This window comes from Vigna unguiculata, chromosome 8, assembly GCF_004118075.2.
Source record: "Vigna unguiculata cultivar IT97K-499-35 chromosome 8, ASM411807v1, whole genome shotgun sequence".
Classification (NCBI taxonomy): Eukaryota; Viridiplantae; Streptophyta; class Magnoliopsida; order Fabales; family Fabaceae; genus Vigna; species Vigna unguiculata.
Window position 1 is genome coordinate 32,579,961 of NC_040286.1, and position 24,080 is coordinate 32,604,040.

Sequence of the window (24,080 nt, forward strand, 5' to 3'; positions counted from 1 at the left end):
AGGAAGTGTTCCTAATGAAGAAACAAATGATCAACATCCAACACCGCATTAGATGATATTTTTCGTTTACTTTTGGAATTTGTCAACAAATATGCTTCTAGGAAACTTTTGGTTAATTATGCTAATGGGGAACAATTCTAATTTCCTTTTACATTTTGGTTTATTGTAGGTAGATAGTGCACCGCTTATTATGTCACTATCATTCAAATTTTACCTCTCTAACACTTATTATATTAAGAGCATTATGACTGCTAGTCCACTATTGGTACTATTTGAATGAATATTTGTATCGGTACCATTTGAATGAATATTTGTATTGGTACCATTTGAATCAATATTTGTATTGATTGCTTATTTTAAAGTGGCCTTGAAGTTTTTGCTTATTTGTATTGATTGGTACCAAAATGTTAAGCAATAAATAGGAAATTCCATAGAATAAAGTTCTTTTCGTACTTAAATAATTAATTAAACAAATCAATTATCAGGAAAGTACAACTTTAGCATTATGAGCACTAACTTTGTGGTATTAACAAGGGTTTTCGAGGAATTAACGGGATTTCTAGAACCCCAAGCATTAACGGGGGTTTTCAGAACCCCAAGCATTACCGGGGATTTTCGAAACCCCATGCATTACTGGGGGCTTTCAGAACTCCATGCATTACTGGAGGTTTTCGGAACCCCAAGCATTAACGAAGGTTTTCAAAACCCCCGGTAAGTTGCGCTACTTCCAGGGGTTGCTTAAAACCCTAGTAATCCGTTAGTCACGCTTACTCTTCTGGAGGGAATTTCAAACCCCTGGTAAAACTATTATTGGAGGTTAAAACTCCCAGAAACGCCAAATATAACTCCTGCTAAAAATAATTATTTTTGTAGTGAATGCTGACATAAATTACTCTAAATCTAATAGAAAATACAATTTCTAATTCCAGTATTTATTTCTTTTTTGTCTAAAAATTATTAATTAATTACCCATATTTTAGAATAAAAATCAACACACCAAACAATTAAAAAAATTCTTCTAAAAATTATTTAACAAAGAGGGCTAATATGAAAGGAGTACACTTATATTACAATGATGAAACTCCAATTTCTATTGGAGTGTAAAAGTTCTTTCTTTTTTCTTTAAAGATCTATGAAATTAACTTAGAAATTGAATGTGCAAAATTTGGACCATGATGGCATCCAATGCAGTGGCTATAAAAGGTGAGAAAGAGTGTGTGTATTCACATCATTTATCACTGAAGATAGATAAACATGTGTGGTCGACTGAATTGAGTATGTTCCTTCTCTATTCCTATTTCTAATACCTTATTCATTTATAACTCTTCTTCCAATAATTTTCTATTGCTTCAATGTTTTTTTTTTAATTTTTGGCTGTATATATTTATAAGAATGCTCTATTTCCATTCTTTGGTACATAAGTAAGATTATTAATTTGGTTTAGTCCATGGGGTTTGATCTTGACTCACATGGATTGGTGCAATAAAAGTCCACAAAATCAAAAAGTCTCATATTAAAAAACTTCACAGGATGAAAAAAATCCATAAAATCTTTGTAGGTCGGGGCTAGCCCATGGATCTTTTTTTTAAACATGAAAAATATATTATTAAACTTTTGGTTTCATTCGGCCTGTCTCAACCTTCAGTTAAAGCGCTCATGATTAACTTTCAACTCAGGTAGGCTTATCTCGACCTTCGATCCTGACCAACTCATCAGTGCAGACTTAGCCGAATTCGATAAAATTTCGTACGATGCAAATTTGGCCGAATTAGACCATATTTTGGTCGGGACCTTCATCCCTAGACAACCCGTCTTGACATTCAGTTGGGGCCAACTCGTTTCTGCTTTCAACTTGGGTTTGTCTATCTTGACTTTCGGCCAAATCAATCTCGACCGTCGATCCAAATTAATCTGTTTAGACAATTTGAACGGATCCCGTTTCAACATTCATCTGGCCCGAGACAACTCGACTCAGTCTTTGAGTCAAACTCAAAGTATTCTAAGAGTTAATTTAAATTTGTTAGTAGGGCCAAGCCACCTTAACCTTGGTGTTAACTCACTTAAGATTATGGGATTTGAAGTTGTTTTTTATGATATTTTGAAACTCTAAAAGAGAGACTTAATGAAAGGTGAACTAGGATCAGTCATGAGTCACTATTGAAATTGACACCTCTATACATAAACTTATATAACAAGGTTGTGAAAATTACAGATACCTCCGACTGAATATTAAACCGTCAGAAACCAAACTTATCAGATTGTATTTCATTTTTTTTTCTTCCAAACCATGCAATTTCGGTCGGTGGTTTGGCTTGAAAAGTGACCTAAAACCGTAAAATGTTTATTATAATTTTTTATATTTTAATCTTTTAAATCAAAGTTTTGAATAAAAATTGATTTTAATTTTCAATTTTCAATAAAAGTTAAGGATAAAAAACATAATTAAATCTTAGTTAATTAATACAAAGTTAACTTTTCAGCATAATTATTATGAATTTCTAATTATAATTATATAATATTTGTCAACAAAACATAGGAAATGTTTTAGTTTAAATTCATTCTTTACTAATTCTTTATGTTAATAATTCTGCAACAGTACATGATAACATTGTTTTAATTTTAAAAATAATCGCATTAAATTGCAGTTTTGGTAATTTTTGTTTAAACAAAATCTATCATATTGCAGACATTTTTTTTATTAAAAATTTGGATTATTTTTTTTTCTCAAAAATTAACCAAATCATATATAATAATAGCTTCTCCTAATTTGGGTAAACATTAAGATTAACATCATTCGAAATTAATTTTTGGTGAGTAGTTCACTCTTAATGTAACTGTTACTCTACTTGCGTATTCCTGTTCATTTATTGAATTATATCTGTTACACAACATTATTGTCTTACAAAGGAACAATGATTTTTTTCCCCACTTTTAATTAATCATGCAATAATTCCACGTTTTTCTTTAATTTGTAATTATTTTATTTTAGTTCGATTCATATCTAATCTAAAACTTTAAAATAATAAATATAGGAATATTTTTTTATATAATATTTAATTTTGTTTATTTTTACTTACTCAATATAAAATTTAAAACCATTAGTTATATTTCTAAATATATATATATATATATATATATATATATATATATATATATAATTTTTTCACACATTACTAAATTTTTCATATTTTTGTGAGTTGTTTTTAAATTTGTTATGAAATTAAAAAAATTATTATTTTTCTTAGTTTTTAATTGGTAAATAATTTTTTTGTAAATAATTATATTTTATAAAATTATAAAATTCGTAAATATATTAAAAAATATTTTATACAAAATTTCTTTTTAGACAACTTCTCTTTCTCTCGGTCACATCCATTATAAAAACAAATCTCTTTATTGCAATAACAATTTTCTTAATTAGTAAACAATAATTAACTTTAAAACACTTTTTTTTATTGCAATGACACACATTATATTGTCAACTTTATCAAAAAACTTTATTGATTTTCCTAAATTTAATTCATCCTCCAACTTTAATAATGCAGCCATTTGGAGAAAGAGACAAATTTCAAAAGGGAAGGGAGGAAGCTTAGCTTTCAAATCAAGGTAGAACTTCTAAGTCAATTTTGTTCATTATGAATTTGAGATGGGTCAAATTAAATTAGTTTTACAAATTTGGTTAATTTTTTATTTGATCTATCAAGAATTATGTTTCTCTATGTTAAATTTATAGTGAGTCAAGTTGACTCATCAACTCATAGATAAAATTGTACAAGTGTTTTTTATTATATTGAATTTTGTATTTTGGTCAGGTATTGATAATTTATATTTTTGTGATTTTAGTTTATATATTTTTTAATTAAGTGTGTCAATTTGTTTAACTCACCGATTCATAGTAAGTCGAACCAAGTTAAAATTTGTTTGTCTCACTAATAAATGAGTTGAATTGGAATTGTTCATTAATGATCAACCCGTGGACCAGACTGGACCGGATGACTTATTTTTGACAACTCTAAGATAATTAGAAAAGGAGGAAATAAAGAAAAATAAAATAAAATGGTTATTGTAGTAAAAATAATTTTAAATATGTGCGCTTAGCAATAATTTAAAACCGTAGTGAAATGTTAAGTTATTTTTTATATTTACATATACATAAAAATAAAAAATGACAACCAACTCTTTAGTACATTGCATTTTGCTTATGCACTTTGTTATGCATTACTAATGTATATTAAAATTACTTTGTTGTGTAGATTAATATGATGTTCTTCTTATTAATGTATATGTATATATGTTTTCATCTTAACTTTTTTGTAAGATCATTGTTACTGTTTTCATTTCCAATTGTTTATGTACATGACTGTAAGCTTCTATTTACAATTTCCAATTCCCAATTAATATTTCAAATATACACTTACTATATATAATTTGTTATTACTAGTAACATCATGTATACATATGTATTAAAGTTGATAGCATTTCACATTTACTAAGAAATTAAATTTACTCACAGGTTGAAAGAGGTTGAAAACACATTCATCGTTTTTGTGAAGATTACTAAAGATGAAGACTTTAGGGTTGTCGCATCTCCTACAAATTCTTACTTGCATTCTGCTACTTACTCCCTCATTTTCTAAAGATGATCGAAAGGTAAATAACATATATCTCATATCTTTTTTTTTTTTAATCTGCAAACATAGATATCCCATATACTTTTGCAAACATATACTTCAGCTATATCTTTTAAGTGTGCACAATATTTCCGAAGCTATATCGAAAGTTTTTTTTTTTTTTTTAATTTATCTTGTTCATATTCTAATCTAATACAGATTTACATAGTGTACATGGGCGAATATCCGAAGGGCATGGAATTCACAGAATCACTTCACACTAATATGGTTCAAAGTGTCATCAGCAGGTCACATATTATCACACAATTCTTGATCCCATTTTTCATTACAATATTCATCTAAAATGACTACACTACATGTATTCGCTTCTAAAATAAGTTTGATTAAAATTCAAAATGGTATCCATGTAGCACATTTGCACAAGATACTTTAGTGCACAGCTACAAGAGTTTCAATGGATTTGTGGCCAGGCTAAGCAAAGAAGAATCAGAAAGAATGAAAGGTAATTTTAGTATGATTATAAATCTATAATTATGATGTATACATTTTGTGAAATTTTAAAATTGGAATGTTTGGCAGGAATGGATGGTGTGGTTTCTGTTATTCCAAACAGAGTCCACAGTACCCAAACATCAAGGTCCTGGAACTACCTTGGCTTCCCTCAAAATGTGCAAAGATCAAAGGAAGAAAGTAACGTAATCGTTGGAGTAATCGACGCTGGAATTTGGCCTAATTCCTCAAGCTTTACCGATGAAGGCTTTGGTCCACCACCACAAAAATGGAAGGGGACGTGCTATAACATCACTTGTAATAAGTAAGTAATGTTTGTGCTGGGAAGATATCAATAATTTTTCATCAAATTTCACACTAGAATTATTTTCTCACTAAACACATTCCCAATCTTTTTCTTTCTATCTCCTCTACAAATCAAGATACACTATGTTACAGTACTTTAAGTTGCATATTAGACTGATTAATAGTCCATGTAGAAAACAAAGTTGTTATAACATTCTAAAATACATAAAGAGCGTGTCTGGTATCAATTTTGAAACTCACATTTTCATTTTCTTTCATGTCAAATTTGAACGAATAGTGGTAAAGCTAGTTATCCTGACTTCATTTGATCCACATCAATAGTGAATCAAAGGGGATCCAAATACATAGACTTAAATTCAAATAATAATTATTAAAAGATAAAACTAACCATTGATTTACACATCTTGGTTCATGATTTTGTTTATAGCAAAATAATTGGAGCAAAATATTTTCGCGTTCGGCGTGTGTTCGCCAAAGAGGACATCATATCTCCAACTGATACGAGTGGTCACGGGTCTCACTGTGCATCCATTGCTGCTGGAAACCATGTTAGCACTGCAAATTTGTTTGGGCTTGCCTCAGGAACAGCAAGAGGAGGAGTTCCATCGGCACGTATTGCTGTCTATAAAGTTTACTGGACAAATGGTTGTGAAACTGCTGACATTCTTGCAGGATTTGAGCAGCCATTATCGATGGTGTTGACATTATATCTCTTTCAGTGGCATATACAAGTGCCTTACACTTCCAATATTTTGAAGATGAGTTTGCAATAGTAGCTTTCCATGCAATGAAAAGAGGCATATTAACTTCTCAAGGTGCAAACAATTTGGGTCCAAACCCTTACACAACGACAACTCCTGCACCATGGATCATTTCTGTGGCTGCTTCCACTATAGACAGAAAGTTTTTCACCAATCTCCAACTCGGCAATGGCCGAATTTTCCACGTAATTATCCCTTTAAATTGATTTACTTATTTGTGAAAATATTAAAAAAGTAACATAAAATATTTCCCTCAACATGTACGCAGGGAATTTCAGTGAATACATTTACGCCGACACAGAATAGTCACCCTTTAATTTATGGGGGAGATGCACCAGCTGCTGGATATAATAGTTCCATATCCAGGTACTAACATTTACCAATATCTCATTTTAATTATCTTATTAAATTTCTTTTTTATTTTCCATCTTTATTTATAAAATTTAATATAGTTTATTTATTCTAAAGGGTTCGATTTGATGTCTTAATCTTCTCAAATATTCAATGTTCATCTAATCAAGTGACACAGTTAACTAATATTGAATTAATTAATGGATTAACACTTCTTAATTAGTATTTCAATTTTTAATTTACAAATTAGTCAAGATTTAAAACTGACTATAATAATATTATAATTTATTTATAAATGTAAAATACTACACATAATGATAATTTAAAAACGATCACTATAATAAATTTTAATTAGTTTCAAAAGACACAAGTTTTTATTTGTAATATAAGTTTAATGAATAATTTGATGTTTATACTTTTATTTTACTTAATTAAATCTCTACTTTTTAAAATAGATTAAAAAAAAAGAACTTAATTGTGAAACAAAAATAAATATAACAATTAAAGACAGAAAAATAAAATACAAATTAAGTCTTAAAATAATAAAATTATAAAAACTTAATAAATTGTTTTTATATGATATTAGTGTATTACATTTAATTAATGTTAAAAAAAATAATTGCATTTAAATGGTAATAACTATTAGTATAATTATATTATTACGTTTTTCATTAACATAATAATTTAAGAATCTGTACTTGTATCATATTTCGAATGTTATTTATTAGTGCTAAGAAGTCTATTATAATTAGCAAATGATTTATTAAAAAATATATAACTTTTTTGTTTTAAAAAGTTTTAAATTAAAAAAAAAAGTTGTTAAAGTGATAGTTTCTGAACCGCACTAGATGTAATTAATTTCAAAACATAAAAAATATTTTTAAGAAATAAAAAAGTATAAAATGATTGTAATGCTTTTGTTTTGCATTTTTGTATAGTTTAGAAGTCACAAAGTATGGTTTAGCACATTCTTTATACGGTCAATCAACTTTATGATGGAGAAGAGACAATATCTGGTTTTTTTTGAGAAAATTAAGTGATTAATTGAACATCTAGAGAGGGAATTTAATTTTATAAATATTTAAAAGAATTAAAAAGGTAATTTGACCTATAGTTTGTTACTAAACTTTCCATGTATTACAATTCAAAATTACATTCTAACATTAGCATTGCTTAGGTTTTGCATTGAAAGTACTTTGGATGGAGCTTTGGTGAGAGGGAAAATTGTTTTTTGTGATGGCCTTTCTTCTTCTAAATATGTGGGATTTGCTTCTGGGGCTGCTGGTCTTATATTCAATAGTTCAGGACCTTTAGTAGCGGCAGAGGTATATGCATTGCCAGCAATTCGCCTTAGCACAAGTGATGGGAATTCCGTAACTTCTTATTTAAAGTCAACAAGGTACAAAACTTTTCTTCAATCCATAAAAGATCATACATAACTGCTCTATAATTAACTCATCCATGTCATGTCAACGGTTATTGTAGTAATCCAACAGCAACCATATTCAAGAGTTACGAAGGAAAAGATTCATCAGCCCCTTACGTTGCTCCTTTCTCCTCAAGAGGTCCAAATAAGGTCACTCCAAACATTCTTAAGGTAACATCATGCATGCTACATATATTGTAACACATCATGCATATATTTGCTTAAATCTAAGTTTTGTGTTGATGGTGTAGCCTGATATAGCAGCTCCAGGAGTGGAAATTCTGGCTGCATGGTCTCATATTTCTCCTATTTCTCAAGTTGAAGGAGATAAAAGAGAATCGTATTTTAATATAATATATGGAACTTCAATGGCATGTCCTCATGTTACTGGAGCAGCTTCTTACGTCAAATATTTTCATCCCAACTGGTCTCCTGCTGCACTTAAATCAGCCTTGATGACAACTGGTAATGCTCTTCTTGCTATCCATGCATGCACTACTCATTTTATGGCCAAGTATATATGTTTACGACAAATTTGTTTGTTGATTATTTGTAGCTACCCCTATGAATCCTGCACTGAATGTAGATGCTGAATTTGCTTACGGTGCGGGGCAAATCAATCCTTTGAAGGCACTAAATCCTGGACTAGTCTATGATGCTTGTGAATATGATTATATTCGTTTTCTGTGTGGACAAGGTTATAGTTCATCAGCGCTGCGAAGAATTACAGGAGATAGCAGCACTTGCACATCAGCAAATAAAGGATCGGTTTTGGACCTTAATCTCCCATCTTTTGCTCTATCAACCCCTCGCTCAAGCCACAACAATGTCACTTTTGCTAGAACTGTCACAAATGTTGGATCAGCTACATCCAAATATAAGGCCACAATAAGTGCACATCCATCTTCTTTAAAGGTCCAAGTAGTGCCAAATGTTTTGGCCTTCTCATCGTTGGGTCACAGGCTGTCTTTTACCCTTAAGATTGAAGGAAGCATTAATGCAGACTTAGTTTCTTTTTCGTTGATTTGGGATGATGGCACTTTCAAGGTAAGGAGTCCCGTTGTTGTTTATGTTCCATAAATTTTCTGCCGCCAGCACTTGTTAGTGAAAAAAAATAAATGGCAATGATTTTGTAACTTGTTGTTTGCTTCTTTTTTTCTTCCTATCCTAAGTTTCAGTGAATAAATATTGTGAGTGTGTTGTAAACCACATAAATGATGATAAAGTGCTATGTAAGCCAGGAATAAAATCAAGACAATAATTACTTTGATCCAAATAGTATTTTGTACTAGTCCTTCTGAGTAATTTGTATGTCACTATTATAATGTATGCATACATTCATTATCATTGCTTTTTGAAATGAGATAATGGTTTCTCCTTCTTATGTAACATAAATGTCACTATACTGTAGATATCCATAATACTTGATTATTAATGAGATAACGGCCAATGTGGTAATCACCAAATATCAGTTCTAAAGGATAAAGATCGGGTTGAAGAGTTTTGTTCATCCTAAAACAAGGGTACTGCGGCAACATGTTTTTTACATTTTAATGGTCAATTTATTCTTTCTGTGCAATCTAACTTAGATGATTTATTCAAAGGACTAGGTTTTTTTTTATCAATAACCAAATAAGAACTCACATGAACTAACTTTGCATTTCAATAACAGGGCATCCCAAGATCGTGATATCCATTTTTTACAATATGTTAACCTTTCATACTTATTTATATAATCAATTTATTTGCGCTCTAAATTTTGATAAACCCTAGATTAAAACCAGTGGTTGAGATCATTGCTGCAAAGGATCCAAGTGGATCCCAGTGGAGAAAATGAGATAGCTATCAAACAATCTCTTACGGATAAATTCAGGAGAATTCTCCTAGAATTTAGAATTCAATGATTCTTCTATAAACCACCAATGGCAAATCAATCGAATTAGAAATTACAATCCAAAATACTTAATCGAAAATAGTTCAGCAGCAATGATTAGAAAATTACCTTCTTTTTAAGAAGAATCATTGGAAGAAGCAATTGTTTATAAGCACACTCCTTCGCTGCAATGACCCCTTTCGCCTCAATAATAGTGTTCCGCCCACCGCTGACTCAATCCATCGGCATCTCATCAGCACGAACCGCAACGTTTATCAAATGATAACTTCAAATAGCAAATTCTCGTTCAGTATATTTGTATTTTGATTAGTTTATTAGGTTAAAAAAACGTTTATATTGAAGACAGAAGGAAAAATGAAATAGAATTGTGGCAAATCAATTATTCTTAGCCTTAATTATCCATTCGATCTAACATCTCAGAGTTAAACAGAAATTCGCATCCTAAATCCAGATCTTAAATCCAGTGCATAATGTAAAGAGAGAATAATGTAAAGAGAGCGAGAGAGAGGCGAACTAACTGAACTTCGTCGGTATTTAAAAATAAACCTCGTCAAAAGCGTGACGTAGATTCGAGAACTCCCGACGAGCCTTATCAGAGACGAGAAGTTTCGCCATTCCATCCCAATCGAGTAGAGCACGTAAGAGCTTGAAGAAGAAGAGAGAACGAAAGGAAATAATTTAATATGAAGAAATCATATTTTTTATTTGATAAATCAAATAGGAAAAGATAAAGTCCAAAAAAACTGTTATCAAACATTCTAATTATAAAAAGTTAAAAATATTAAAATAATACATAAGTAATTGTTGCGGTTAAAATAAACCAACACAAATGATTTCTGTAGTAAATTATTCATAATTATTTTCAGTCGTAGTCTTCCAATGATAAGTTTGAATCAAATATTTAGAAGTTTCAACTTATTAGAATAATTTCTATATATTATTTTTAACTATTGAATTTATTTAGTAAGTTGAGTTATGTATTATTAAAAGTGTTGAGTTATTTATTATTTATTACAACTAATGTATAATAATTATTTTTTCACATGTAATGTATTTCTTTAAGGTGTTTCAAACTTAACACAATGTCAAATTATTTTGAACAAATATTTAATGATAATTCAAATTAATAAATATGTATTTTTAATTATTTATTACATTAATTATTTTTATTAATATCATTATAATTCGAAATGTAGTATATGAAGTTATTAATTATTTATACACTAGCGACTGTGTGTATATATTTTTTTAAATATACGTGATATTATATTAGTAAGTGATAATATTGTAATATTATTAAGTTGTTATATAAATTAAAATTATATTTATTAAAAATAAAGTGAAATATATCAGAACAGATGAAAGAATAATCATTGATAAATAAAAAAGAAGAGAAAAAGAAGAAATAGCTGAATTTATAAAAACATTGTAAAAATAACGGTCAATTTTTAAAAATTTAATAAATTATTATATTTAAAAGATAAAATTGATATTTTAAAATGTGAATAAAATAGGGAATCTTCTTTTCTTTTATATATCGTTATAGATTATAAAATTTATGGAAAAAACCTATGGGTCACTCGAGTCTGCCAAAGACTAGTTTCACTAATATACGGGAAGCGTAAAAAAATCTTTTATACGGTTCTTTGCTAAGAAGAACTAAAGCAAATGTGTACGAATAATAATGAAAAAAAGAAAGAGAGAGAATTTGATCGAAGAAAAATAAGAAAAGAAAAAACAGTACAGCGTTTCAAGTTTTTTATGAAAATATTTTCACTGTTTCTTCTCTTCTATACTGCACAACTAATTTAAACTTTTATCTTTCTTTACTTTTTTTCTACCATTCAATAATCAACAAACATCAAAAAGTTAAAAGTACTCATATTTCTATCTAGATCAAGAATCGTGTCCCAAACTATATTCGTGTTTGATAGTTTAAATATTTTATTAATATTTATTAATAAAATATATAATTTATAAAATAATAATACTTTTATTATAATAATAATATATAATTATTTATTTTAAGAAGGTTTAATAAAGATAATTTTAGTTTGAATTCACACATAATAGTAATTATATATTTATCATGTTTTAAAAAAATTAGATATATTTTGTAATATACATATATAATGTGTTGTATCTGATATACATATTATATTCATGTATTATATTATTATATTATAAAATTTATTAAAAATATTAAGAACGTTTTTAAAACTAATCAATAAATATTTAAATAAAATCAACTTCTTCACATTTAAATTAATTAAATATTGAAATTTTCAACAATTATTTTTGTTATACTATTTCATAAGGACACTTTTCGGCTTCTCAAGATTTAAATTAAGTGTTATTTTCAATCAAAATCTTGTAGGTAATAATTCTTGCATATAATAAAAAGATTACATCAAATGTTGACATAAATCAGTTCAAATCTAATATAAAATGGGATTACAATCGAAATTCTAGATTTATTTCTAAATTTTGGCAGACATCCCAGGATTTACTAAATGTTGTAGGTGATATCAATTATTTTGTGATAGAAATTAAATGGATCGAGTCACAATTGAATCATAATGCTTAAGTTGATAGATTCTTACGCAAAAAAAAAATTGCACATTGATAAGAACAATAATTTTTAACCTAGTGTTAAGTATTCAATCCAACGATCCAACACTCAAATCATGACGTTTTTGAACTGAAAAAAAATGGTCTATGTGTTATATAGTATAGGCTTTAGAACTACTTTATTTTGGAAACTCTTATAAGGAGGACCATATAGGACATACATTTTAGTATCTGTTCCGATGTGCTTAAAAAATTGGATCGTTACATTTATCTCATATCTTGTTTTTATAAAAATAGTAATTAGTACAAAATAATTATTTTTCAAATTATAATTATATTAAAAGTCAAACTATAAATTGACGTTAGAGAATGTAAACGTTTTTTCTTTAAAAGTTTATGAAATTAATTTTTTGTCCTTATCTATAAATCAAATGTGAAAAGAGTGGACCATGGTGGCATGTCTATAAAAGGTGAGAAAGTTTCTGTGTATTCTCATCCTTTCTTACTCAACGCAGATAAACATGTGTGGTCGACTGAACTGAGTATGTCCTCTATTCCTCTTTCTAATACGTTATTCATTTATACTCTTTTTTTTCTCCCAATAATTTTCTATTGCTTCCTTCTTTTGGTTGTATATTTATAAGAATGCTCTGTTTTTATTCTTTCATACATAAGATTACAAGGTTGTTAAAATTCTAGCTACCTCAATTTAAAATTGAAAGTCCACTGAATAAGAAACCATCACAAACCAAACTTTATCAAATTGTATTAGATTTTTTTTTTTTCAAACCATGCAATCTGGTTCAGTCAGTGGTTTGACTTGAAAAATGGCTTAAAACTGTAAAATGTATAATGTTATATATATATATATATATATATATATATATATATATATATATATATATATATATATATATACTTATTCTTTATTCAGTATTTTAATTATTTAATACAAAGTTATTTAACCTTTAAGCATAATTATTTTACTATGAAGTTGTAATTATAATTATATAATATTTCTCCACAATTAATAGAAAATATTTTAGTTTAAATTCATTTCTAATTAATTCTTCAAGTTAAATAATTGTTCAACAGTACACAATAAGATTATTTCAATTTTAAAAATAATCGCATAAAAATGTAATTTTGATTCCGTTACTTTTCATCTAATAACAAAATCTCATCATATTGCAGACATTTTTTTTATTAAAAATTTGAATTTCATTTTTTTTTTCAAAATGAATCAAATAATATCTAAGCTTTCTCTTACTTTCGGCTTTTGGTAAACGTTAAGCGTTAACATTATCCCAAATTAATTTTATTGATTTAATTTTAATTATATTTTTGTGAGAGTGGTTCACTCGTAATATAACTGTTACCCTACTTGCGTATTCCTATTTATTTATATTTGTTATACAACACTAATATTAAATTTATTGTCTTATATACCAAATATTGGTTTTTTCTACTTTAGCATTAAGTATTCAATACACCTTAATAATACCCACGTTTTGCTTTTCTTTATAATTTTTATTTTCATTGTTGTTTTATATTTACTATAATTAAATCTTTTGATACCTAATTATAATAAAATTAATGGTTTTTTAAGAAGTTCAATTAAGAGACAATAATGAAATATAGTTTAAGTCACATCTAAACTTAATTACAAAAAAAAAAAACTGAATATGTGACAGTTAAAATTGGTCATTGTATTACAAATAATTTTAAATATGTGCATATTTATTAATAATTTAAATATGTTTTTGTCTTCACTTTTTTTAAGATCACTGTTTCTGTTTTCATTCCCAATAATTTGGTACGTATAAGTGTATACTTTCTATTTACAATTTCCATTCTGCTATGTGTTTCAAATGTACACTTACTGTGGTGTGCTATTAGTGATAAAGTTAATGGCATTTCACATTTACTAAACTCACAGGTTAAAAGAGCTTCAAAACACATTCAACGTTTTGTGAAGATTACTAAAGATGAAGAGTTTAGGGTTGTTGCGTCTGCTCCAAATTCTTGCATGCATTCTGTTATTCACTCCGTCATTTTCTAAAGATGATAGAAAGGTAAATAATATGGACAAACGGTACTTTAATATTAAAATTCTTTTACATCGATTATAAATTATCTTTTATCATCATTCTGTCTTGTTTATAAAAATTGTTAAATTGTGTTAAATAACATTATGTGTCACATAATTTTTTCCAAATAATATATATATATCTGATATACTTTTTCTAACATATACTTACGGAATATCTTTTGATAGTAATACTTCACTTTTGATTTTTTTCTCAACTCATTTTCACATTCCTTATTCCTTCTTCAAAATCTATATCTTTCCATAAATTACTCTTACGTTCTCATCTTTTTATGCCTTTTTTTAAATAATTTTAATGATATACAAATTTTAAAAAAAACAAATATTGGATTGCTTTAAAGTTAAGAAGAGTTTGGAATATTTCCAAAATGAACAAATTTACCTGAAAAAGATTTTATCCAAGGTTGAACATAATATTTAAGCATTCACATGAAACCTAGTAGGACTATCATTTAAAATTTCTTCTTTATTTTATTTTAATTTATCTTGTTGATACTCTGATCTAATACAGATTTACATAGTGTACATGGGCGAATATCCGAAGGGCATGGAATTCACAGAATCACTTCACACTAATATTGTTCAAAGTGTCATCAAGCAGGTCACATATTATAACACAGTTCTTGATCCCCAGTTTTCATTATTCGCTTCTAAAATAAGTTTGATTAAAATTGAAAATGGTATCCATGTAGCACATTTGCACAAGATACTTTGGTGCACAGCTACAAGAGTTTCAATGGATTTGTGGCCAGGCTGACCAAAGAAGAATCAGAAAGAATGAAAGGTAATTTTAATATGATTATAAATCTATTATTATGATGTATACATTTTGTGAAAAATTAGAATTGGAATGTTTGGCAGGAATGGATGGTGTGGTTTCTGTTATTCCAAACAGAGTCCACAGTACCCAAACATCAAGGTCCTGGAACTTCCTTGGCTTCCCTGAAAATGTGCAAAGATCAAAGGAAGAAAATAACATAATCGTTGGAGTAATCGACAGTGGAATTTCGCTTAATTCCTCAAGCTTTACCGGACGCTTTGGTCCACCACCGCAGAAATGGAAGGGAACATGCCACAACTTCACTTGCAATAAGTAAGTAATGTTTGTGTTGGAAAGATAACAAAATTAATACATGTAAGAAAAATCTAAATTAATTTTTTTTAATAAATAATATGTAAAAAAATAAAATTCACAAAAATGAAAAAAGAAAAGAAATCAGCAAATATCAAACTTTTTAATGTAGAAAAACTTCGATACAAAACTTTTAATGCCTTGGAGCTTTCAAGGACGAATCAAAAAAAATTTTCTTCACCAAAAAGGTGTATAAGAGCACAAAAAACCCTAGCTTGGCCAAATAACAAAGGCAACCAAATATATGAGGTAATTGGTGTAACCTCTCTCAAAGCTAACTTTTTTACATAGATATGCAATATATACACCGAGTCTTCTTTCCTTCTTTTTTCTTTCACACTCTTTTGATGGCTAATTTTCTTTTCACACCACACCATAGACACTCAAAGTTTTTGTCTTTCTATCTCCTTCTGAAAATTCTGGTGCACAGGGTTGTATTCTTTTAAGTTGCATAATATATATCCCATAAAAAACATATAATTTTCTTTATCTTGAACTCTAAAATCTTTATTGTTATTTTTTATATCGTCCTTTACTGAACATTAAAAATATATTGTGGTACTTTAAAAATCTTTTTAACATATTTTAAGATGTTAAAGTCAATGTTCATTATTAATGTATTTTGAAAGAAAAAAAAACACAAAGTAGAGAATCCAATTTTCTTTTTCTTATTGTGTGCCTAATAAATAGTTGATCTATCTAATAAATCTTTCCAACCAATTAATTAGGACAATTGTCGACCAAACAAAGATTTTCTCCTTACAAATAATAATTTTTTCTACAGATAACAACGTTGTCGTTGAAATAATCAAATTAATTTATATTAAATTATAGCAACTCCAAGAGTTAAATAGTAGTTAAAATATTAGTAAGGATAAATATATAACCCAAGGTTGTCTTTGTCTCTAAAAGAGTTTGGAATTCATTTTTAACAAAATAATTCTTATAAAATCTATATTAAAAGGTTATAGAAATAAAATAAAAATAAAAATAAATAAATAAAAGTTTAAATAGAAAAATAGTTAATGAAGTAGAATAGGATTAAATAAAGTCTTCTAATTAAAGTTTTTTATTAAATAATTTATTGATTAATTCTGATTAAAGTCTTTATCTTTAATTAAAGTAACTTAATAATTATTGATAAAATATCATTCAATCACATTTTTCAACTTTAATCAAATTATGTAAATTTAGTATCGTTCTAACTTGTTAAAATCTAATATTCATTATCTTTATTTGATTTAAGAGATAAAGACACATATTATGATAATAAATCACAAAAAAAAAATTTAACCTTAAAATTTAATTAGAAAATTACAATAGAATCATCTCAAAAAAACTTAACATTGCACCAGCTTAAAAATAACATAAAAATAAAATAAAATAGAGGGGAAAACATGGAATAAGAGGGTGTACATCGAGGGCCGGCAAAAATTGGTCCCCAAAGGGTTTTCCGAATGTATTCTCATAAGCTCTTTATATTTTCTTCATTTTTTTTCAAAATCTTCCTTTTGGTAATGTAATCTCCATAAAATATCTAATAAATAAATCTAATATCTCTATGATATGTGGATACTTAAAATAGATTTGAGAAAATTTGGCTTAATTTGAAAAGATTTGGCGATTTCTATTTATTGGTATTTTATGATATAATCAAATATATATATATATATATATATATATATATATATATATATATATATATATATATATATATAAATATTAAATAAAATAGATTTGAGAAGATTTGGGTTGTCCTTGATGTTCCAAAATACACATAAATTCAAGTAATAATTTTTCTATTGAAAATAATAATTATTAAAAGATAAAACTAAGCATTGATTTACTCATCTTGTTTCATGATTTTGTTTATAGCAAAATAATTGGAGCAAAATATTTTCGCCTTAGTGGTGTGTTCGCCGATGAGGACATGGTATCTCCAGCTGATACGAGTGGTCACGGGTCTCACTGTGCATCCATTGCTGCTGGAAACCATGTTAGCAATGCAAATTTGTTTGGGCTTGCCTCAGGAACAGCAAGAGGAGGAGTTCCATCGGCACGCATTGCTGTGTATAAAGTTTGTTGGACAACTGGTTGTGAAACTGTTGACATTCTTGCAGGATTTGATGCAGCCATTATCGATGGTGTCGACATTATATCTGTTTCATTGGGACCTAAAAACTTCATGCGCATTGAATATTTTGAAGATCCAACTGCAATTGGAGCTTTCCATGCAATGAAAAAAGGCATATTAACTTCTAAATCTGCTGGGAATTCGGGTCCAAGCCATTACACAATCTCAAATTCTGCACCCTGGTTCATTTCTGTGGCTGCTTCCACTATGGACAGAAAGTTTTTCACCAATCTCCAACTCGGCAATGGCCGAATCTTCCAGGTTATTATCCCTTTAAATTTTTTTGCTTATTTTTTTAAATATTTAAAAAGTGATATAAAAGATTTCCCTCAACGAAATGCAGGGAATTTCAGTGAATACATTTAGTCCAACAAAGAAAAGTTACCCTTTAATTTATGGTGGAGATGCACCAGCTGCTGGATTTAATAGTTCATTGTCCAGGTAACAACATTTACCAATATTTCTTCAATTATCTGGTTAGATTCTTTTTCTTTATTTACAAAAGAAAAAATTGATATTGTTCCTCCATTCTAAAGGGTTCAATTTGATGTCTAAATTTTTCTCAAATTTCAATGCTGATCTAATCAAGTTGACGGTTAAGTAATTTTGAATTAATTGATTAACACTTTGTAACGATTTCAAATTTTAATTTACAAATTAGTCAGAGATTTAAAAATCACTATAATAATATTATAATTTATTCTAAAAAAAGTAAAATAATACATTTAAAAACCGCCACTATAATAAATTCATTTAACTTCTTTTAAAATAATTGTTAATTTTAATCACAAAAGATAATTAGTTATTATAATCATCGATTTAGATATCAATTCATACATTTAAAATTATTAGTAAATAAAATAATTTTAAAAAATTATAATTGATTATCAAAATTTGGTAACTAAAATAATTTTTATTTATAAATTAGTCTCTAAATTATTCAGTGTCATTTTGTATATGATATTAGTATATTACATTTGATTAATATTAAAAATTAATTGCATTTAAATAACTATTAGTATAATTATATTATTACGTTTTTCATTAACATAATAATTTAAGAATCTGTATTTGTAGCATATTTTTACTGTTATTAGTGCTAATAAATAAATAAAGAATTTATTAAAAAATACATAACTTTTTTGTTTTAAAAAGTTTTAAAATTAAAAAAAAATCCAAGTTATTAGAGAGATAGTTTCTGAACCGCACTAGATGTAGTTAATTTCGAAACATAAAAAATATTTTTAAGAAATAAAATATTATTTAATTATTGTAGTCCTTTTGCAACTGCATCATATATATTTTAGAAGCCACAAAGTATAGTTTAGCACGTTCTTTATCCGGTCAATCAACTTTACCTAGACGGAGAAGACAATATTTGGATTTTCGAGAAAATTAAGTGATGAATTGAACATCTAGAGAGGGAAATTGAATTTTATAAATATTGAAAGGAATTAAAAAGGTAATTTAACCTATAGTTTGTTACTAAACTTTCCTTGTATTACAATTCAAAATTCCATTCTAACATTAGCATTGCTTAGGTCTTGCCTTGACGATTCTTTGAATGGAGCTTTGGTGAGAGGGAAAATTGTTTTGTGTGATTATGACGACATATATACTTATCCGGCCAAAGTGGGATTTGCTTCCGGGGCTGCTGGTCTTATATTCAGAACTACATCGCCTTTAGCTGTGCCAGATCTTTATGCATTGCCAGCAATTCAGATAAGCGCAAGTGATGGGAATTCCGTATTTTCTTATTTAAACTCAACACGGTACACAACTTTTCTTCAATCTATAAAACATCATACATAAGTGCCGTGTAATTTTGTTCAATTAGTCTTCAATTATCTCATTTATATGTGATGTCACCGATTATTGTAGTAATCCAGTAGCTACCATACTCAAGAGTTACGAACGGAACGATTCATCAGCCCCTTCAATTGCCCCTTTCTCATCAAGAGGTCCAAATATGATCACTCCAGACATTCTTAAGGTAACATCATGCATATATTTGCTTGTATCTAAGTTTTGTGTTGATGGTGTAGCCTGATATAGCAGCCCCAGGAGTTGAAATTCTTGCTGCATGGTCTCCGATTTCTCCTATTTCTGGTGTTGAAGGAGATAAAAGAGTATCGAATTTTAATATAGTATCTGGAACTTCAATGGCGTGCCCTCATGTTACTGCAGCAGCTGTTTACGTCAAATCATTTCATCCCAACTGGTCTCCTGCTGCAATAAAATCCGCGTTGATGACAACTGGTAATTATATAATATAATGTACTTATCAACCTTTGCATACTATAATCCTTGAAAAATGTAGGAAAAATGAGGCTGCGAAACAATTAATTAATTTTAAATATATAAACATGAAGAGAAAGTAAAGTATGATAACCTAAAACCATATGCCCTATACCACCTTAAACACTGTGTCGGGAAAAACTAGACAATTAACGTCAATTATTTTGTGGTACAACTTAATGGCCAAGTATACATGCTAAGGACCAAATTTGTTCGTTGATTATTTTGCAGCTACCCCTATGAATCCTGCACGCAATGTGGAGGCTGAATTTGCTTACGGTGCGGGGCAAATCAATCCTTTGAAGGCAGTAAATCCTGGGCTAGTTTATGATATCGGTGAAAATGATTATATTCGTTTTCTGTGTGGACAAGGTTTAAGTTCACCCGCGCTGCAAATAATTACAGGAGATAACAGCACTTGCACATCAGCAAATGAAGGATCTGTTTTCGACCTCAATCTCCCATCTTTTGCTCTATCAACCCCTCGCTCAAGCCACAAAAATGTCACTTTTAGTAGAACTGTTACCAATGTTGGATCAGGTACATCCAAATATAAGGCCACAATAAGTGCACATCCATCTTCTTTGAACGTCCGAGTAGTGCCAAATGTTTTGGCCTTCTCATCGTTGGGTCAGAGGCTGTCTTTTACCCTTAATATTGAAGGAAGCATTAATGCAGACTTGGTTTCTTTTTCTTTGATTTGGGACGATGGCACTTTTAAGGCAAGGAGCCCTGTTGTTGTTTATGTTTAATAAATTTTCTGCTGCCAGCACTTGTTTGTGCAACAAAAAAACAACTTGAATGGAAATGATTTTGTAACTTGTTTGTTTTTTTGTGAGGCCACAGAAATTATGATAAAGTGCTATGTAAGCCAGGACTAAAATCAAGATAATAGTTTCTTTTAGCTGAAGTGCTTTCTACTAGTCCTTCTAAGTAATTTATATGTCATTATTATACTGTATGCATACATTCATTATCATTGCTTTTTGAGATGAGATAAACTTTCACCAGAAATTCTCATTTTTCATGACATTTTTTTTAAATATGTTAAAAAAAATTATAACAAAAGATTTTTTCTGCTATTTTTTCTAAGAATCTTAATTGACAGTTAATTTTTTCGTGAATAATTATTTCTTTCAAAATTATAAAATTTGCAAGAATTTTGTACAAAATTTGTTGCGAAAAGTGTTTTATACAAAATATTTTGCAAAAAAATTGGTAATAATTTCTTCCAATTTTTTTTTCACCATCAAATTTATAAGTATGGGAGGTGGTTGTTACTCAACATTAGGGATGTCAAAGAAATCCATACTCACGGGTATCTCTAGATAAAATCCGTAACGGGTAGGAAACGGATAATAAACAGGATACCCGCTACCCGTGGATACGGGTATCCGTACCCGTGGATACCCGTACCCATTAAACTTTAATTATATATAGTTTTGTCTTTTGTCTTCATTTTTCTAGCTTCAAGTATTGGTATTGGTACGTTGTCTTCTTCCAGGTACACCCTTGACATTCTTCTCTTTCCTTTCTTTGAAATTGGACATATACAGCAAATCATATATAGACAGTGACGTTTATGGTATGCTTGTTGTTAAAGAATGAATTTAACAAAATAAGAATACTTGGCACATGGTAGTTGAGGTTTATTATTTGTTTATTTTGTTTATTTTTCATGAATCAATCGGAGAAAGTGGGTTTGTTGATCCAAACACTAATTAAAGAATTTTCATTGTGTTGAACGTCATTTAATATCTACTTTTATAATTATTTGAACTTGTATGAACTTCAGTTTATTTAAAATTTATTTAAAATTGATGACAGTGATATATTTTATTTTATTTGAATTTATGATTAAAGATATGTTTTTTAAATAATTTTGTAAATATCCGTGGGTACCCGTAGATACCCGCGGATATGAAAAAATAGGCGGGTACTCGCATAACGGATACCCGACAAATATGGATACAAGTACGAACCATATATTTATCTAGTGGGTAAGGTACGAAAGAGCTACTACCTGTACTCTACCCACCTCGTTAACATCCTACTCAACATACAATAAAATATCAAAATAAAGTTGCCAAACACAGACTGAAATGACAAAAAACCTATACTAAGTTATGTTTTAACTTAGGGTGTGTTCCTTTGTAATGATGGATATGGGGAAAAGTGTGAAGATGTACTTGTGTTGATTTGGGTAGATGGATATTTGTATTTTTTTTTTTTTTGAGTGGATTTAGAGGGTAAAGTGAGTGGATTTGGAGATAATTTTTATGAAAGTTAGTGAAAGATTTGATTGATGTGATAAATAAAATTAATTGTTAAAATATATATTTATGAAGTTACAATAATACCTTGTGTAAAAAGAGATGAATTTTTGAATTGATGTTCTTGAAATAATTTTTAAATTAGTAATTTTTAGTCGTAAAAAATAAATTAATTTTTTTGAAAACTGATAAAAAAAATTGAATGAAAAACACACATGCAACTGAATGAAAAAAAAAAAGAACCATGACACCGGTGTGGTAACCGGTGTCACTCCTTTGAAGACAAGGCACTAGTTACGTAACCGATGCCATCCTCTCTATCTTACACAACACAACACCGGTGTCATGCAAGGGCAATTTGGTAAAGACTCTCATTATACTCGTTTATCTCTCCTTTCTATCGTGGATGAAATAATACATCCATCCCTCAAATATGCATTCCCATATCGCTTCAAATCACTGAAATCGAACACATTTGAAAAACAATTCCGCGCTCTCAAATTCACTGAAACAGTGCAACTCCCTCAAAAGAACATGCCGTTAGTATAAATATTAATTAATTATGTTTAAGTTAAATTAAATATTAACCAACCTGTGTTATGTTTTAAGTTATTATGTCACCTAATACTAGGTTAAGACTGACAGTATAAATTAAATATTGTAATTAATTATTAGCTTAATTATGTATTAAATTTTTAACAAATTTAAAAACTTTCAATCAGTCTGTATTAAACTTTTGTGCTTGAATCTTTAAATATTTAAATTTTTTCGATTTATTTTTATTATCTCTTCCAATAATTTATGAATTGGCTTAAATACTTTTTTGATCCTCATTTTTGTAGTGTTTGTTGCTAATGGTCCTTATTTTGACAGAATGTTTAAAATGGTCCTCATTTTTACGGAATGTTTAAAATGATTCTCATTTCTGCAATTCGTGTTTTATTTGGTCATTTTCTGTGACGTTGTTTAAAACATTAACGGAGCATTATACAGGTGGCACGTAACACACCCTAATACAAACTGTGCCACCTGAACAATGTTCTGTTAATGATTTAAACGATGTCACAGAAAATGACCAAATAAAACACGAATTGCGAGAATGAGGACTATTTTAAACATTCTGTCAAAATGACGATCATCTGCAACAAACACTGCAAAAATGAGGATTAAAAAAGTATTTAAGCCTTTATGACTTTAAGAAAATAAAATATAAAACAATTGAAAAGTAAACAAAAGTTAGAAATTTTATTTCAATTCATTAATGCTTACAGTTTTATATATAAAAGAATACCGTACCCGATCACATTAAGGTATCATTGATGATAATTGTAATGGATATTTGTGAATAAGAGAGACAATTATTTCAACTATTTTTGAAAAAAAAAATATTTAAAATAAAATTATTCGTTAAAAAGATAATAATCATAAAAATATATTTGAAATTTAACTTTAAATATTTATATTTTTTTTATTTATATTTATGATATTGAAGTTATTATATAAAATATTACTTTTATAAAATTTATATTTTCACACAACTCATTAAAATTTAATTTTTAAAAATATTAATTTTATTTGAAAATATTTTATTGAATGATTTAATTTAAATTGTATTTGAAAATTATTTTTAAATTAAATTTATATTTTTTAAATAATTTTATTTAAAATATAAAAATACCAACA

The 24,080-nt window shown here is 28.2% G+C and overlaps 1 protein-coding gene and 1 long non-coding RNA gene across 3 annotated transcripts; one reads left to right on the forward strand and one right to left on the reverse strand.

The window, feature by feature from the left end:
- The first annotated feature begins 1,239 nt into the window (after window positions 1–1,239).
- LOC114193608 (cucumisin-like) lies at window positions 1,240–21,005 on the forward strand. The gene is made up of 12 exons (XM_028083477.1): window positions 1,240–1,275; window positions 3,546–3,606; window positions 4,514–4,650; window positions 4,830–4,918; window positions 15,253–15,344; window positions 15,422–15,653; window positions 17,568–18,087; window positions 18,170–18,267; window positions 19,368–19,598; window positions 19,708–19,819; window positions 19,872–20,085; window positions 20,356–21,005. The coding sequence occupies exons 3-12, from the start codon at window positions 4,564–4,566 to the stop codon at window positions 20,874–20,876; spliced, it is 2,196 nt and encodes a 731-aa protein (XP_027939278.1). The 5' UTR covers window positions 1,240–1,275; window positions 3,546–3,606; window positions 4,514–4,563; the 3' UTR covers window positions 20,877–21,005.
- On the reverse strand, window positions 8,380–10,512 carry LOC114193609. Of its 2 annotated transcripts, none has more exons than XR_003606287.1 (3): window positions 10,426–10,512; window positions 9,988–10,144; window positions 8,380–8,447 (listed from the first exon to the last, which is right to left on the reverse strand). It is a non-coding gene; the product is annotated as an uncharacterized LOC114193609 (long non-coding RNA). The 2 variants fall into 2 exon arrangements; XR_003606286.1 differs by having other exon boundaries at window positions 10,403–10,511.
- Window positions 21,006–24,080: the final 3,075 nt, after the last annotated feature.